The 18318-nt window shown below is 36.8% G+C and overlaps 1 protein-coding gene across 1 annotated transcript in view; it reads right to left on the bottom strand.

The window, feature by feature from the left end:
* The window catches only part of AUH (AU RNA binding methylglutaconyl-CoA hydratase), a 93671-nt gene extending 78794 nt beyond the window's left edge, over positions 1-14877 (bottom strand). Inside the window, exons 1-3 of the mRNA XM_026046591.1 lie at positions 14796-14877; positions 13302-13369; positions 13114-13201 (exon numbers count right to left, since the gene is read on the bottom strand). Of these exons, the coding sequence (XP_025902376.1) occupies positions 13114-13201; positions 13302-13369; positions 14796-14877 (238 nt within the window). The remainder of the gene's footprint in view (positions 1-13113; positions 13202-13301; positions 13370-14795) is intronic.
* Positions 14878-18318: the final 3441 nt, after the last annotated feature.

The following is an 18318-nucleotide window of genomic DNA, read 5'->3' as shown; positions in this document are numbered from 1 at the left end:
ATTTTGGCTTCTGGAGCCAACAGTACTGGTGGCAACATACAAAAAAAGGTCATAACTTACCGTTTAGAAACAGGCAACTATGCCAATATTAGCTTGGATTCTGTGCCATGCCTCACTTTTTAATACCAGGCTAACAAGTTAGACCTGACAGAAGAAATGCCACTGAGGTTGCATCATCTTTGACTGTCAGACGGACATGGCATCAGTGGAAAATATYCAGTCCAGCGGCTACAATGAAGGCCAGGTATCAACTCTTTGGGAATCACAGACACAGATCCCTAGGATTACTGAATCTTGACAAATGCTTTGTAGACTGAGACCAAAAGATTATCTCAAACAATAGTCCAACTATTTAGCCAATGCAAGACTATGGGCTTTTACCTCGAATCACGTCAATGTCAAAATGTCAGCATTTAATGAAAAAAAACATATGTTGCAAGTAGCTTTGAAGCTTTTAAAAAGTAAGGAAAAAAATCTACTTCCTATGCCACTTGCATTTTAAAATTATTTCTACAATTAGTATTATAGAAGTATTTCTTTAATCCAGGCATTCTGGTATTCTGAAGATACCACTATCTCAAATCATYTTTCATTTTCACATTCAGCCTTCACTCAGAGAACTTCTACATTATATCTGTAACACGGTCCACTTTTCTGATCATGAAACATAACTGACAATTCATAAAGAACAGTTTAAATTAGACAACCATATAAGCTGCATTTTTTAGCCTCCTAGTAAGTTTCATAGGAGTAAGTTAGTACATGAGGAATCACCATTTGTCATTTCGTTTATTTTACAGCTTGCATATTAAATCCTCTAAAAAGTCCAGCACCAAAACTCTTGGTTTTATTAAGTTCAGAAATAAAAACATACTGAATAGTATGAAAGAACATACATATATGAACACCACTACTACTTAAAGAAAAGAAAAAGGCACTAAAATGACTAAAGTGGCATCCCACTTGTATCACTTGCAGTATCTCCGCAGAGTTTACCAATATGTAATCAAACTGCTGACTTCTAATTAATTCTTCTAATTAACAGACATTCTTCAAACTTGCTAATGTTGATGTTCTTCCTCTTTTTTTCTTCAACCTTAACTGAAGGGTGGCATGTAGACTGAATATTCTTAGTAATTGGTACTGGCTTTGCAATTCAAAGTAAATTGAAAAGAAAAAAAATTTGAGGAACTCGCTTTTTTGTTCCACCTTGGTTTCTAGTAAATTAAGTAATCACAAAAAATAAAGCTTGTTCATTGCGTTATTATAGATGACTAAGTATTTTGCATATATTTTATATCTGACCACCGGAAGCATGCTCATTTAAAAAAAAAAAAAAAGCATTAAAAGGAATTGATACTGCACAGTATCTCTACTTTGATTTATAATAACTATAAAAATAGTTAACTAACAGCACACCTAGTTTTATGACCTGAAAATAGGAAATGAGGAAGTATGTTATGTGGTAAAAAGTGAAAGTTAGAATCTCTTCTAAAGAAATCTTCAAGTTTTTATTCACACAAAAGCCTTTTTAAAGAAAGGAGGAGCTCTTCCTGAGAAAAACCACATGATTTAAACTATTTTAAGAGCTGAAAGTAGATAAAGACACGAGGAAGTTTTGCTTCTTTTACACTAGAAACATTCAACTGATTGTCCTTCTATCTCCTCCATGTTTTGAAAGACAGCATCATGTGCTTACTGGGGCTTGGGATACTTTTTTTTAATTTTGGTTGTTGTTGCTTTGGGTTTGGGCTTTYTTTTTTTTATGTTTTATTTATTTTTGCATTGTATGACCAGTATTACTCATACTGGGATATTACCTAGCAACTTCCAATAGCTCAAGGTTCAATGATAGCATACATTAAGCAGATACGTAATAAGCATTACCTTCAGTAGGATATGCAAACAGATACATTTTCATGTATTACATGTAATCTTTAACACACCTTAAAAATAAGAGGTGTAACAGTAACAGGAATGCAACAGACACATATCAATAATCAATCCTGTCACTTCTCTGTGTGTGTCTTGTGAGTCTCATGACACACAGACCTGATTAAAGACTAGAAACAGTGACTTTTAGAAAGATTAGAAGAGGCAGCTATAGATTTTGACTAGGAACCTATGAACTGCTACAAAAGGTGAAAAGAACAAGGACATTTGTGAAAAAAMTGAAATAGGACAAGAAAAGGCTTCAACGTTAAGTGCATGGAGCTCAACTTTGATCTCCTCAGAAAGCTTGAATCTTCAATAACAACACGAACAGAAAGAAACATTAAAATCACTGGCATCTCTGCACTGAAATCTCTGGCTCATACTGATATTGGGCTAGCATTCAAGGCTAAAGCCTTGCCATTCCAGGCAGTGCTTCATGAACGTAAGGAGTAGCAAGCATTTGAGCCAYGAGCAGGAGCATCTCTTACTTATGCTTTGCTCATGAGAAAGGCAGGAAAAGAGCAGCTGCARGTCTGTTTCTCATGAGCACTGAGCTAACCTTCTCCCCAGTGGTACTTTCCCTTAATCCCACTGTCCCCAAGTGCTTTGAACTGACATAGAGAAATAAAGGAAAACACCTGCAAATAGCAGTTTCCCATCCACTGAACCCATTTGCAGCATCAGTGTTGCAAACTCAACTCCATATTTTACAGACTTGCTATTTTAAAATACTTGAGAGATATTTGATCTCTTCTATTTTTAAAAGACAATCCAAAAGACTTGCCAGCAATTTACTTTGAAGAAAGGAAAAGAAAGGAGCTCTAACACTGGAACATTAAGCCTCTACAGATGGCAGGTAAAAACTTAAACAAATCTGTGGTATTTTAGCTTACAGCACTTGAAAACCATGTCTATCTACATATACTCATAATATCCAGATGATGRTGGGAACTCCACAAAGAAATGTTAGAATATCAATCAACAAGAGTCCACATTAGGCTTAAATTTCTTATATCCTACAAAGCTGTGCAACCTCTGTGCATATATATACATAAAAACTACTAACATAAAATTAAAAAGGCGGACATTACAGCAAAAACATGTATCTATACCTTCTGATGAATGAACAGCTATCTTGAGACTATGTATTGATTTTAAAAGGTAGGATCTGACTAACAATCATAGGGTTTTGTGGGGAGGATTTTCTTTTTGGTGCAATACAATAAAAYAGTTACACTGCCTTTCCTGTCTAATCTATATACACACACACACATGCACATACACACCAGAATTCATGTTATATCTCTAGTCATTAAAAAAATACATATGAGATCAACTTAGAAATGGGGAAAAAAAAAGTAGTCTTTAAAAAAAAAATACGATTTAAAGAGAAATCTGAAAATTTCTTCATTTTCATACCACCTGTTTTATTTTCACAAAACAATCATTTTGACAGGTACAAAACACCGACTTACTCTTTAGCAAGCTACAAGTAAGGTTCATGCCTTTTTCATTAGGTCCAAATATCCATCTTCAGCTACACTACTGCAAAAACACACAATAACCAAGAAAAAACCAGACTGGACTATGATATATCCAGAAAAATTTAATTATTTTGTTTTCATCTGGCTGTCAATAGTGGCACATCCAACACAGACGCGGCAAGAAAATACCAAACTGTTCTACATTAAACCTATAATAAAGGTGTTCTGCAAGGAATATTGCGTAAGCAGCGGGCAAAGAGAGAAGTGGAACGGAACAAGTAATTTTAAAGAAGTGTTAGAAGTTTCCCTTCATATTTACAGCAATCAGCACACATGTATGTTTCATTATAYGCTGTTCTGTGCCAATTACAGAAGGAAGTGGATATGAAACTAGCTGCTGCAAATTGACTTAAAATGAAAACATCTCACCTTCAGATAGAAATCTAGAGTACGCAAACATCTCATTTTTCTCAAAAGCTAGTGGAAAAAAAATGATTCTTTACCATGCAGTGACTGTTTTTGACATATGTTGCACATGTGTGTTCTATTTCCAGCACACACCATCACCAAGCACATGAGACTGGATTATTTTTGCCAGCACGCTTTCTCAGACAGGAACATAAATGGCAAAGCAGGCTCATTTCCCTCACCAACCAAGAGCCAAGTACTAACTTAGTGACAATGAAAAGAGTTTGTTGGGTCCAAGAACTGTAAARGAACCAAGCAGACTTTCAAAAACAAGATTTAAAATACACATAACTGTGACATATTTTAAATGGAGCTGACTACTTCCTTTGAGAACTTATGGAACAGATCCGAACCAGAGACATAGAGACCATAGAAAGTCAAATGCTCAGAGGTACATAACAGAATTTTAACAAATGAAGCTCTTAATCTAAGCACAAGAACATTTACCCTTGATGCTGCGGGTTGTAAAGGCAGCCCCCCAACTATCCTTCTATGAATTTAGAAACAGTCATCTGCAATTGCTGTTTTTCTTCACCYGGTAGACACGCATGTTAACATTTTACATGAACACAGATGACACAGCTGCCTAGTGACAAAAAGAATGGACCCACATGCTTAGAAATTGTAGCAAATGCACATGGCCAGCATGTGAGACTGAGTGTGCAGCTTTTGAGAAGACACTTCAGAAAAGGAATTTACAAAAGACAACCACCTCTGATTCTCCTCCTTTGAATAGTGCCTGAGTATGATGTTTTTGCGATGACTGAAAGTAAGGTGAACMAAATTAGCCAATCTCTACCATAATCATGTTGAAATGGCTCTGATGTCAAGACTGGAGTTTAACTGAATGGCTCAATTACCCTAGTGATTCATCATCATCACCAAAGCACACAGTGAACAACTCATTACCGCCTGGTGACGGAAATTCCTCCATATCTTCTGGACAATCAAGAGAAATCCACTTTAAAATATCCACAACAGCCTTGGGAATCTAAAACACGATTACAGACATGTACAACCAGACTGGAAAGATAAGTAGGTAAGTCCTGAAGTGTCTCTACCCAGGTTAGGATGCCAACCATCCTAAGCCCGTTTTGAAGAGATTTACCAAAAAAATAAAAAATAAAATAAACCCACAACAAAAACCAAAAGCCTCTTCCCTATTKCAAGATTTGAGATGAAAGCAAAAGCACACTGTTGATAAAGGCTGACAGTAAAACAACATTTTGTCATTCAGAAGCATATCCCAAACTGATCCTCTAACATCCAATATGTAAGGTGATGCAAATCCAGACTGCAGCAAAAAAAGACATGCTAAAGGGAAGGCACCTATAATAAAACACAAAGCCTGGGTAAACTCCCAGACATGAATGGTGAGCAGTACAGAAAACAACAAACAAACAATCAAACAACAGACAACTTTTAAAATAAGTTCTTTGCACACGAATAATGCTAAAGGTACTTCTAGACTAATAAGAAGTAATGTAGCAGTGTCTCCCTAAATACTGAACATTCAGTTTCGGCTCAACACTGTGCTCTGAAGATGGAAAGGGCTGGGAGTTGTAAAAACACATACTTGCGAGAGCAGGTTCTACATGATTTCTGGCATCCTACTAGAAAAGTCAAAGAAGATATAGTATCACTATAGTATTTTGGAGATCATTACTACCGAGGGTTTTKGGGGGATGTTTGTTTTCAGTGATATTCTTGCTAGTGATTCAAGAGTTCACTATATTTGTCAATGGAAACTGCACTTTCTCAAGACAAGACTGCAAGGACTCACAGCACTGTATCACACAGGTCAACAAAAGATGAAACAATCCAAATACTTAGAAATACACACTGAGACTTGCAGAAAGCACAGTCATACAAGGATAAATAATAGAGGATTTACCTGACCTAATCCATGTACTCTTATAAGCTAGAGATACCAGTGAAGACTGCATAGATATTTGTCTAGCTTTGGATAGGAAATTAAGTTGCTTAGGTAATCTAACTCTAATACACCTGCTGCTATCTTCAAAACCTTTGCTCTGCCTAAAAATGACAAACTGCCGTGCTATAGATTTTATTCAACAGCAGAAACTCAAGCATTCCAAGAAGGCTTTACTCACTTTCTACAGAAGCAAAGACCGCTCAGATGCGGCATCCTCGCCATGAATCTGTTACACAAAATCAAAGACTCCAACATGGCTGAATCTTGTGGCCTTTAGACTCCGATATACACACAGACACATACACAAATCGCTCTGGTGATCTGMGTTTCTAATAAACTCTTCATGTTTTTGCAGTATTCAAGTCCCCTTGAATGTCTYCAAACTATACATATAGGTAGTTACTGCTTTAGATTAATATAGAGAATTCTTGCAAGGACTCACTAGTAGTCACCTAATTACAAGCTTTTCTGACACATGATAGAAAAAATATCAAGCTTTTACAAAAACAACTTTCCTATAGAACATACTTTTAAAGAAAAAAAAAGTTTACATGAATTGCAGGTGCAGCATATACAGAATATAACTACTGGAGATGCTTTCCATTATACAGAAGCTCACATATTCCAATCATATAATTAAAGACAACTATGGATCAAATCTTAGACAAGCCTTAAACAATAACAAATTGGCATTTAATCATTTGTTTCATGAGAATCAGAGCTCTAAAATCAGGCTTCAGAAACTATATTTTCAAAGAATCACAGAATGGTGAGGTTGGAAGAGACCTCTAAAGACCATCCAGTCCAACCCCCTGCTCCAGCAGGCACACCCAGAGCACGGGGCACAGGGTGGCATCCAGGTGGGTTTGGAAGATCTCCAGAGAAGGAGACTCCACAGCCTCCCTGGGCAGCCTGTGCCAGGGYTCTGKCACCCTCACAGSGAAGTAGTTCCTCCTCACATGGAGATGGAGCTGCCTGTGTTTCAACTGAGACCCATTGCACCTTGTCCTATCACAGGCCACCACCAAGAAGAGCTCGGCCCCTTCCTCCCTGATAACCAAACATCATTCACCAAGCTTGACTCTCCTTGGCAAGCTCATGCTCTTAGCAATCACCACAATAACTGTAAGACTGCACATCCAATTCAGATAGGTTTGTTTTTAATCAAATTTTAAGTAATAACCTGGATATCTTGCCCACAAAAGCTTCTATTCTAATTGCTAAGGAGGCAGAAGCACATTTTATTGTGATGGATCAACTACTGACACTTCAATTTTGGAATCGGATCTCACAAGTCACACAAGAGAAGGAGTGTACCAGAGAAGGAGTATACACAGATGCTTCATCATCTTTAAAGGTTAAATCTCAAAATTACCCCAGGAAAAACACTGATAAAAATATGTCCCTTTTGCCAGCTTTCATGACTTATCTTTCACTCATAAAATGATCTTAAATTYGTTTTTCATCAGCTTTTTGCTCACAGACCACAGTGAAGCACAGTCTACAGCTCACACAAGACCAAAAAAAGGCTGAAAATTTTCATGAAATATCCACCACTGACATTTCAGATGAATCAAACCTATTACAAGAGATTTTTTTTGAAGTATTATGCTGTGGCAATATTAGCAATATAGAAAGCTTTCTCAACTTCCACTGGAGTCTATGAAAAACTCTAATCAAGAGTACACCGTGATCGAAAAGTACACCATGATTGAAAGTACTGTCTGTTCAAACAGAATGGAGTGTCTCTGAGACAGAAAATACAGTATCTTTAAAAATTATCCTTGATATAAACTGAGCATGGTATTTCTTGCTGGTGAACTTAAACTAGAGAATAAGGATAACCAGTATTTCACAGTTGAGTGTTTAGAGCGCACACTCCAGGAAGATGGAGAGAGACATGTGAGTGGTTGTCACAGATAAGCCTGACAAAGACCATCTTGCATCTCAGATGAAAGATGCATGAGAGAACCAAGCAGATATAAATTCAGTCTCTTCYGTTTAAAATAATGCTCTCTACTGTATGACCTATGAGCACAACTCACTCAACTAGGGAGAAGGCTCTCTGTCCACTTCTGCTTAGCACATTTTCACACAAGACGCCCTGAGGCTAGTCTATCCTCAACATCAGAATCTAGCAGATTAAAAACTCTGCTCCTAACAACAATATTAAGAAATCTGAATATATGAAAATACCTTTCCATAACATTCTCAAGCCAAAAGTTGTAAACACAAGTGAGAAGGCAGACAAGGGATTCTTAACTTAAAGTTTCATAGCTGACTGGGGCCGAGCTAAAGACTGCACTGCTGCAGAAAGTTCCACCCACAGACTTCCCACCAAATTCCTTGTGTTGTTCTCCTGAACAGAAATGCATCACTTTTTCAGAGATAAAGGAGAGGAAATGTGGCTATATTCCTGTGCTCTCATTGACTAACTTCCAGGAAACCTTTCCATTTTGCRTTTTTTATGAAGCTAAAAGATGTCTGTATGCACAGTGAATAAACTAATACATGCACCTCTTTACTRTGCAAGTACTGCATTAATGTATTTGCTAATTCCCAGTACCTTGTTCTATGATTAGCCATGAGAGAAAAATAAACATGGGCAAGCATACTGAATAATGTGGATGAGATAATATGTTGAACTAATCTGAACAACATTCCATTAGTAGAACCATATGCATGATCACTTAGGGACTCGGCGGCTCTGCCATACTTAAGGCAAAGAACTTACGTCCAAAACAAAATAACAAGTCACACCCACAGGAAAAGTATCTGTGTTGACTTTATTCTTGCTGTAGCCCCTTAACTAGCAGAAAGAYTTTTCAGCATGGGTAGGAGGGGGCTTTATTGTCAGAGCTGCAGTGACTGAAGTTGAGTCTTGGCTGTTTGGGTCTTGAAGTTGGTTCAAAGCAGAGATAAGTACTCCAATACCAGATTTTTCAAGTTGTCTTGAAAGTCAGTTACAAAAAGTTAACTATTCATCTTCCAAGTTCTCAAGAACTTCTCAAGAATTATTAAAAAAAATCAAAGAATAAATTTTGTTCAAATCTGTAAATTAATAGATCTAACCTCTCTTCCTTCAGGTGCATGCCGTGTGCACTCCAAAGGACAGGTGAGTGGATGGATACAAGGAAACTGAAGACAACTCAGATGCAAATCTTCGGTGAAATAAAGGAAATACAAGGAAAAAAATCTGACTGAATGGGAGAAAATTGGAAGTACCAACTGATTTGGCTGACCAGGAACCACGAAGAGTAATACAATAACTATTTAAAGTTTTAATAAAGCTAAGCACTASTATTTTAACAGTATGAGCTGCAAACAGAATCAACAGATTATGCCCAAGGAAATTGCTACTGAGACAAGTGTAAGAAGAACAGACCTCTGAACACACGCAAGTGTCTTGACGTGACACAAAGGGTAACCATCGTACAAGAAAAAACATGTGGAATGAGGGAAAGGAAGAGTTTATAAAAGCATCTGTTTCTTCAATTACCGTAACTATCAAGAAATAAAACTGTTAAAAAAAAAGTAAGTGGAATAAAAATAAATAAACAAAACAAACAAATCCCATCAGATGAAATCTCTCCTTTACTAGTCTCAGGTATCCATAGTTTGTAATTTCTAAGCATAAAGTAACTCCTATTTAACATCACCACACAGAGACAGGAGTGGTGAATGAAAGCAGGTAAAAAAGCGGACTTGGAATCACATAACATCCGCTAGCTTGCCAAAGCAACATCCCTAATGCAAACTTCTATAATAGTTACTAGTTCTAAAATATTATGCAAAGTTTTAGGAAACTTAATGACAAATGCTTCAGCGTGCAGAATTAAATTACTTGGCTCTTTGGAACACGGACACTAGTGAACATGATGTGAAAACCAAAGCAGTGATTGTCAGGGAACAGACTTTAGCTTTGCCTTCTTTCTGACCTTACGTATTTAAGATTGGAGGAAGTCATGATACAAAATTGTGTCCCAGAGTACATGCTTGCTCCAAAACAAAGTTCTGCAATAACTTAAGAAAATTCTTTTTCCCTTTCTTACAGCATTCCATTTCCCCAAAGCTCTACCCACACACTCAGCCTTCCAGGATTTTAAGATTAAAAGTCCTGTAAAGTTGCCCACAAAACTGCCTAACTATTACCGCTCATACACCTAGAATGTTGAATCTACATTACTAATGAGCAACAAAGTTGCTCAAATTGCCTATGTAAATTTAAATCAGCCCCTTGTGTGAACACAGCACAACTCTTAATTACATGATCATACACTTTTACCCATGGGATACTTGCCTTATTCCATGTACAGGCTTCAAGGATGTAACTGCTCCAAGAATGAAATATTGCCAGCTAATAAAAGGAATTCCTGCAACGACTCAGCTGCATTGGTTGTAGAACTGGCACATACTGTAAGTTTACCCAAGCCAGGACTGGTCATCAATGTTCACTCTAGAACGGCCAAATCTTTATTTACTAGCTTCCAGAAAGAAGAAAGAGGCACAGAGCAAGAGCACTTCTAATGGTAATGCAAGAAAGAAAAGCAGCCCTCACAGCCTGGTGCATCCTTAACCCCAGAGAAGCTCTTCCTTGACTTGTAGATGTCTCTCTTCATCAGCACTAGAACATTAAGCAGGAACTTCCTGGGGGCTGGGATGTATTGAGCACAGGACATTTAAAGATGACAGAAGCAGAAAAAAAGATTGAAAGTGAAACTAAGTATAAATGAGAGGACTGATTGCTGGCCTATTTCTATATTCTATACAAGAATGTGTCTTCTCTTACCCCACACTCACATCCCACATTTCACCATATGAAAATTTCATGCAGTTCCACAGAACTGTACTGAAATCCATATCAGTTATCAGAGGGTTTCAATCTTTTGATCAACCACACTGTCATCTAGCACACAGCAGTTGGATGTCATCCTTTGTGGACTAGCCCTTAGAGGGACTCGGCCTATGCCTTTCACTGAATTTTGTTGATAGCTGAGGAATGGTAAGATTTAAGGATTTTGAACTTCATTCCACACATAAAAAGGAATTACATTCTAGGACACAGTTTCTCAATCTGTGGTCTACAGAACATCAGATGATAATTCAAAGATGATTGTAAAAAGTTTATTTTTAAAAAAATATATACATTCCCACACACACAAGCTAGAAAATATGACAGAGGGATATAAAAAAGTTAAACATCCAAGTTGAGCCCGTGTTTCATTATATTGCAAACCAAAATGCAACACTTCACAAAATGATCTTTGCATTTTTTTAAAAGAAATTAAGATTTWAAAAAAAATACTGTCCTTTTGAATTTTAAAGTTTGTAGTCTCAAGGAAAAATTTGTTAGCTTTCTTCAGTTGTGCTAAATTTCCTGGGTTAATATGCTTTTCCCTTCATCCCATCTTCCTATGCCTTTATCTACTTTCCCCATATTCACCTATGCTTTATCTCCTTTCATTCTCTTTATAGTCATCGCTTAACCTCATCTACACAAATAGCCCTACCAACCACTGAGTTCTTTCTGCCYGTTTTTGCTGCCCAGTTTTGCCTCATCTTCAGTTTCACCATGCATTTCAGACATCATTGCTAAAATCTTCATTTCACACGGTTCACTAGCACTTTCTTTTCCTAGATATTTACCTGTTTTGTTTTGGCTTTGTATTTTTAAAGATAGGTTGTTGATACACTCCATCTGTCTTTACTCCTTGATTTAAGATCCAGACTCTCTATCCAGCCTTAGTATCTTCCACTCTCCAATTTAGGGTTAGGGTTGACTTCCTCCTAACGTTCACATTTACACATCATATATAGTCAGCTGTGTATACATACACTGAGCTTTTCAGTGATCCCAAGCAGACAGGAAACAAAGCTTTAAAAAAATCCTTGTATCAAAATAACTGCAAAACTGTCCAACAATGGMCATTATAGAAGTAATTCAAATTCAGAAATGTAATCGCAAGGGTACAGCAAGTCAGGTGCAATGAATGGTCAGTGTTCCTGCTGTCACAATTCCTGTAACTGTTACTGTAAATGACAAATGTTGAATTAAAAAAATACTTTAAAAGCTCAATTGATAACAAGTCTAAGTTAATGGACACCTTTTCATAGGAACCAGGTACCACCTACCTCCAGACACTGCTTTGATCCTGCACATTCACCACTCTTTATTAGTTTCAAAACRCATTTTTAATCTCTTTTTATTTTCTTGAAAATTATTACTGATCTTTATAACTTACTGATTCATATGCAATTTTCCCATGCCAGTCAATACATACTAATAAATACATATGTATTAGTACATCGACCAAATGGCGAATGAACTACTTCATTTTTCCCAAAATTATTCTTTACAGAAGTCTGTTAAGCTACAAACTGCATCTACATGAAAACTAACATTTCGGTTAAAAGACAGGAAAATAACTTAAAATATTAAACTGCTTAAATACATTATATATTAAAAAAAGGGAAAAAAAAAGAGGCATTCAGAACTAAGTAACTTTGGTAGCTTATACACAACAAAATTAAACGACTGTGCAGATGATGAGGAAAAAATGGAACAAAAATACCTCTAACTTGATAGTCGTACTCATACATTCAAATGAACAACTGACTTCTGGTCTCAATTTCAGATAGGTTTTATTTAATTTTGAACAGGGAAAGAACTAGTCRAGACTTCTGGGGTTTTGGGGGTTTTTTGTTTTTTTTTTCTCTCACTCTCTCCTGATAGACAGCGAAGACAATGTCTAATTCGGACATGTTAATAAATTCTGTTTCCCAATGTTTGCAGGCAAGAGCTTTTTATTCTTTCGGACTTTGGCATAACACTGCTTGATATTTCTGTWGGGATTTTTTTTTTAAACTTGAGACTACATTCAGCCTGCAGTAACAATCAACTTCATCATGAATTTTAATGTTTAGTACCTTTCTTAAAGTTAACTTTTTTAAAAATACAATTCTAATTTCCTTTGTACACAGCAGCCCAATATGACATTTAGCAATATTTGGTCCTCATTTTGAATCACAGGAAACATTCCTTGGGAGCTCATTTAAGTAATTTTCCATCAATATGACTAATCTAATATACATTTGACATACTTTATGACACAGAAAGAATAAAACAAATATCTGAATCTTGTTACCAATTGAGGAAAATACACAGAAAATGTTTTCCTTGCTACTGTGATGAATATAAACAGATATGCTTCCTTGGAATCTGGGCCTTTTTTGAGTGTGCATCATTAGATTATGCTTTTCCAGCTTCTCAGGAAAATTAAGTTTGCATACCAGCACAGAATATCCCTGGGACTTCACTCCGGAATATAACAGTTCGTACTTTCTTATCAGATTTCAAAGCATCCACAGCTTTTGTCATCTACAGAGAAAAGGAGGGAGGGGAATAACCAAACACTTTTTAAAGCACTTAATTCCAACACTTCACGTTCTTACTAGAAATGTGTTTTCTTTTCACTCACCATTTTTAAAAGGTTTTTGTTAAGTGCATTCTTGGCATGAGATCTGTTTAATCCAAGCACCACAATTCCTGAAGGAGAAAAAATAGCATTGTTACAATGAAGAAAACAATATACATTATCTATGTGTATATTATTTTGATGTAATAAAAATATCACTGAGGATAGTAAATATATTTACTATATATGTATACAGACAGCTAGCGGAATTATTTAAAGCTTTGTTTTAGGAAAAAAAAAGACATGTTTTACAGTGTTGAACATTTCAATGTTCAACAGAAATGACAAATATTTTAGGAACTAATATATATCCCGAAAACCTTCATATGGAAATGGTGCTTATAAAGGTTGGGTGTATAATGCAAAGTTCTGACATGCAATCAAGAAAGATACTTAATTAAAAAGCATATGTTTCCATATTTAGACAGGCTACATTCAAAGATTTCTTAAAGCAAGGAGTGTTACCACAGCAAAGAGCAGTAATTCCAACAGGAATAAAAAGTCACAAACATGGAACATTACCAATTACAAAGCCTAGTTACAAAAACGTGCCGTGTAGTTTTGCCCCAAAGCCACAGCATRAATTGCATCTAGTGCTTGGCTACACAGCTCAAATCCACAACTCCCTTAAGTCCAGGTAGAGATCAGCTGGCTTTCTGACTGATTACGTATGCGCTGGTTTGAGTGATGCTGCTAAAASACCATTTGTTTGCTCCGCCTCAGCTAACAGACACATTTATCAAATGAGAAAATTCTGAAAAGTTTACCAAACCTGTAACAACCTTCTAGTCAATTATTTCCCAAATATATACATAGTTTTTTTCACTCTGAAGTCTCCATGCTCTGTTAAATAAATTCAGCCTGGTACAGAGCTTATCAGCAAGCATTATTTTTCCTTGAGGAATGAAGTGGAAAGGGGAGAAGGACAAATGACTAGGACAGGGCACATGAATGCATAAAAAGAGGGAGCTTCCATTAGGCTGGAACACAAATGCTCATAGTATCATCAAACTACAGCTAAAAGTTGAAGTTGTAAAGAGAGCTAATACTTGTCTGTGCATTCACTATGCCTACCAGCTTTGCAAGCTTTTAGCCAGCTTTATCACTCACTTTTACCCAGCTTTTATCACCCAGCTTTMCAAGCAGTCTCTGCAATCCGTCTCTCTCCAGCTACACCGTGGAGCCACACTTGTCTTTTCAGCATAATTCTCTCCTTCCCTGCTCTGGGGAAATCTGTCCTCCCAAAGCAATGACCCTGAACTATGTTCCTCCTGTGTCTCTGTTTACATAGACAAATGCAGGGCAAGATGAAACAGAGCTCTTGCTCCTCTGACAGCTACCAGCATAAAGCCAAAGTCCTCCATTCACCCGTTGCTATCCCCAAAATTCAGATGAGGATGGCTAAGCACAAAAAAGAAGGAGCATACATGCCTCTTGCTTCTTTCCAAGGCTCAACGGATTGCTAGCAACAGCACCTGCCTAGAAGGGGAGAATGACCTGCCAGACTCCAATGAGCTGCACTCCTGTGCCCCACAAGCCTCAATTCCATCCGTTCATCAACATGATTGAAGATGCTCATGTAGCATCTCCTGCAAGGGCTCTTTTTCAGCATTTACAAGGAAATCTGTTCACTTTTTGTTCTGTTACACAAACAGGACAACATTCAAGCTGTGATTCTGATTGCAGTATTTTTCTTCTGCTATCACAACATACTTTTGACGAGGATTGCTCCAAATTCAAATACTGCACAAGTTCATAAAAGTAAATGAGACTAGAGCAACACSACATGTAAAGCGATAAAAAAGGTAATTGACCTGGCTTGATTTTAAGCATCAAGTCACACTGCAAATCCAATGCTGGAATTAACTAGTCACATGGCATTATAAATTTGAGATGGGAAAAATGCCCTAACCAAAACAAAAAATATAAATGAAGCTCCTTGTAACACTGCAAAGTCTCCATTACTAAACCAATTAAAAAAAAAAAGTTCAGACTTTTCTGCCATACAGATAGCTATTGTTCTAACTATTAGTCATATAGAAAATCTATTCTGAAATATGTTACTTCTGCGTAAGAAGCATTTAATTATCATTCATTATTCCTGAAGCATCCATAACACAACCAAGTGTTAAGATACATAAGCTTTCAGGTATCATAAGAAATCTATTTGTTAAAAAAAAAAAAAAAGTAAAATTTCTTCATCAACATTCCTTGAAATATCAGTAGAAACACCGAGGATAAAGTTACAGTACTTATACAGGTTAAGAAGGTAGCACACCCACTTAAAAAAGAATAAGCATTCAGCTAAACTAACCTCAATATTAACTTCATAACTTTTCCTGGCAGTCATCTTCATGTTACTCCAGAGCACATTTCAGCAAACAACGTGCCTCTACTCAAAATTCAGTCGGCGTACTCTGAAGGAACTTTCAACCTCCTAGCCAGCTTCTCCAGAAGAGGATGATGACTTCCACAGCTGAGCATTACAAGCCCTCCTGCCCACAGAACACTACCTATCCAGGCAACAACAGGCTGTGCATGACCGGTGACTTACAAGAATTGGCAAAGATAAAGCAAACTGTATGCTCACAAGAGAAAGCTGAGCATTAAATYATTCTAAAAACTTAAAGCAAAGTACTGAAACACAAAAAATGTTCTTTAATGAGATACATACATAAGTATAGATATMGTACGCATATATGTATGCACATACACACACATGACACACACTGATAGCTTTGAAACCTCTGAAAATTCCCAGTAACACCCACAATTTATAGTATACTATCAATCTGCATATGAGCTTACAGGATTTAAAAAAAAAAAAAAAAAAAAAGATCCCTGTATCACAGTGATGACTGCAGAAAATAAATGCTATCATTATCTAAAACTGCTAAGGAAGATGATCATGTTTCATTCTATGTAGCAGAAAACAGAATGGTCCGATTTAAGTGACTAGATCATGGTTTAAGTATGGTTTAAACTAGCACACAGGAAATCTTGCTTCAAATACTGATTGATTTTTGCTTGTTTTATACTTGGTAACTMTCAAAAATATTCATTCTCAGTGCTTACTAGAAAGGCATTTACATTGAAACTATAAATAAATACTGTCTTTACACTCATGTTAATTATTTTGCCCTAATCAGAATTTCACTGGATTAGTACAACTATTTAAGGAAGCATATTTATTTATATTAAATACATCCACACACATTCTATCCAAATACAGTCCTTTACAAAAATTGAATTAGAGCACAGCCCCTTCCCTTCCCTCCCAAAAAAAGGGTGCATCACTTTAGTCAAGACTAGAAAGACAGTTCTGCTAATTTCATCTATAGAGTAAATGCCTTAAATTCATTAGAATTTGCAGTGGTTCAGTTATGTAACTTGGCTAAAACTCCTGCAATTTCTGTAATGTATTTCAGCCTTAGGAGAAAACATCAAATAGAATTTCAAATAGTATTTTCACTTCCACATTCTTCCAATACCTATTTTTTTGTATTATTTAGTTGAGCAAATATTCCTGTTTAGTTCAAACTTTTTAGTTAGAAAGATGCTTTCAAATATAATCTCATTGCAGTATATATTTTAGAAGCTCCCTCCCAAAACTGTGGTATACAATTCACCTCCATTATACAGTGCACACATCTATGGGAGGTAGTTCCCATCCACTAGTTTTCCTCTCTCTACAGCATCCTCTGCAGTAGGAGCCAAGACAGCAGAAGCAGAGAAAAACTAGGCGGGCCTAAAACCAGAATCACACCATGATCAAGCATCTATGTGCTCTAATGAGACGGTTGAAGGAATGGGGTCTGCATCCCTGCATGCAGTCAAGAAGGATGCTAGGGAAGACAACAAGCACTAAAGGCCCATTTGGGAAGGCTGAGAACACAGCATGCTGGAGAAAGGACTGGTAGCAAGGCAGACAAGAGGGGGTTAGAGCCCCAAGGCTGCAAGCAGGCGTTTTGCACAAGGTAAGGAGCAAGGAGAAGAGCAAGGTGTGCAAAAGCAGCACAGGTTAAAAAGGGACAGAGACAAATTTTGGCTGTCACAGAAAGGTGGCCTGAACTCTGCTGCTGAAGGAAGCACAGGAAGCTTTCGCAGGTAACAGTGGTACATGAGTAAACTAACTTCGGAATATCTTGATAAAAATATCAGACTGCTAGGAAAACATGGGAGATTTTGGAAGTTCAACTAAATGCCTTCTCTGGTACCAAWAGACAAGCAAATTAAATAGACAGACAGACAGATAGATTTGACTTTTTTTGGCTTGATTTTTTCTTTTTCTTTTTTAAGGGGGTGAAGGGGARAAGATGGAAGTGAGAAGTAAACCCTCTATGTATAAATAGTCCTTCTGGTACCTAGCAAGACACAACTGCCTCCTTTAGATTCYCTTGAATGAATTCAGAAGAATTGATTCTCAAAGTTAGCAGTACCTTTTCACTTACTTAATCTTCCACTTACTAATAAAGTGTTTAAAACATTTTCTGAAAGGCGGGGCAAAAAATATCCATTCTTCTTTTAAAAGGAACTCATGAATTGGAGCWCATGGATTGAGTTCATACTTACAACATTCACAACTAATTTAAACTCCAAATGAAACAACTGTTTGGAGCTTTTTCAATCCCACCCTCAACAAAGGCAGGTGTATTATGAAGGGAAGAAAAGCAACTTCAGACCAGTCTTGCTACTATATACTCCGGCACCAGGAAAAGTATGYGGGCTAATGTCACACAAAACTAACCATGCCCTGCAGCTCTCCGCACAGAGAAGTTCACAATATCTACATCAAAACTACTCAGCAGTGAACAGCAGRTAGGCACAAAGCACCGAACACCTCTCTAGCATCACAAAAGCAGTGATTCCTAGCCAATTCTGCGGTTGGAACATGCTCTCTCCTTCCACTACCTGTTTTTGCAGAAAATGTTGCAGAAATTAAAGTCATGTCTTATGTATAAACAAAATTATCCAAGTATCTTCTTGTTTGAAAAAATACACAAAAATTTCTGATCTTTTA

Source organism: Nothoprocta perdicaria, unplaced genomic scaffold (assembly GCF_003342845.1).
Source record: "Nothoprocta perdicaria isolate Ctin4 unplaced genomic scaffold, notPer1 scaffold_45, whole genome shotgun sequence".
NCBI lineage: Eukaryota > Metazoa > Chordata > Aves > Tinamiformes > Tinamidae > Nothoprocta > Nothoprocta perdicaria.
Note: the sequence above shows the minus strand (reverse complement) of the source record. Positions and strands in the feature narration are given on the sequence as shown.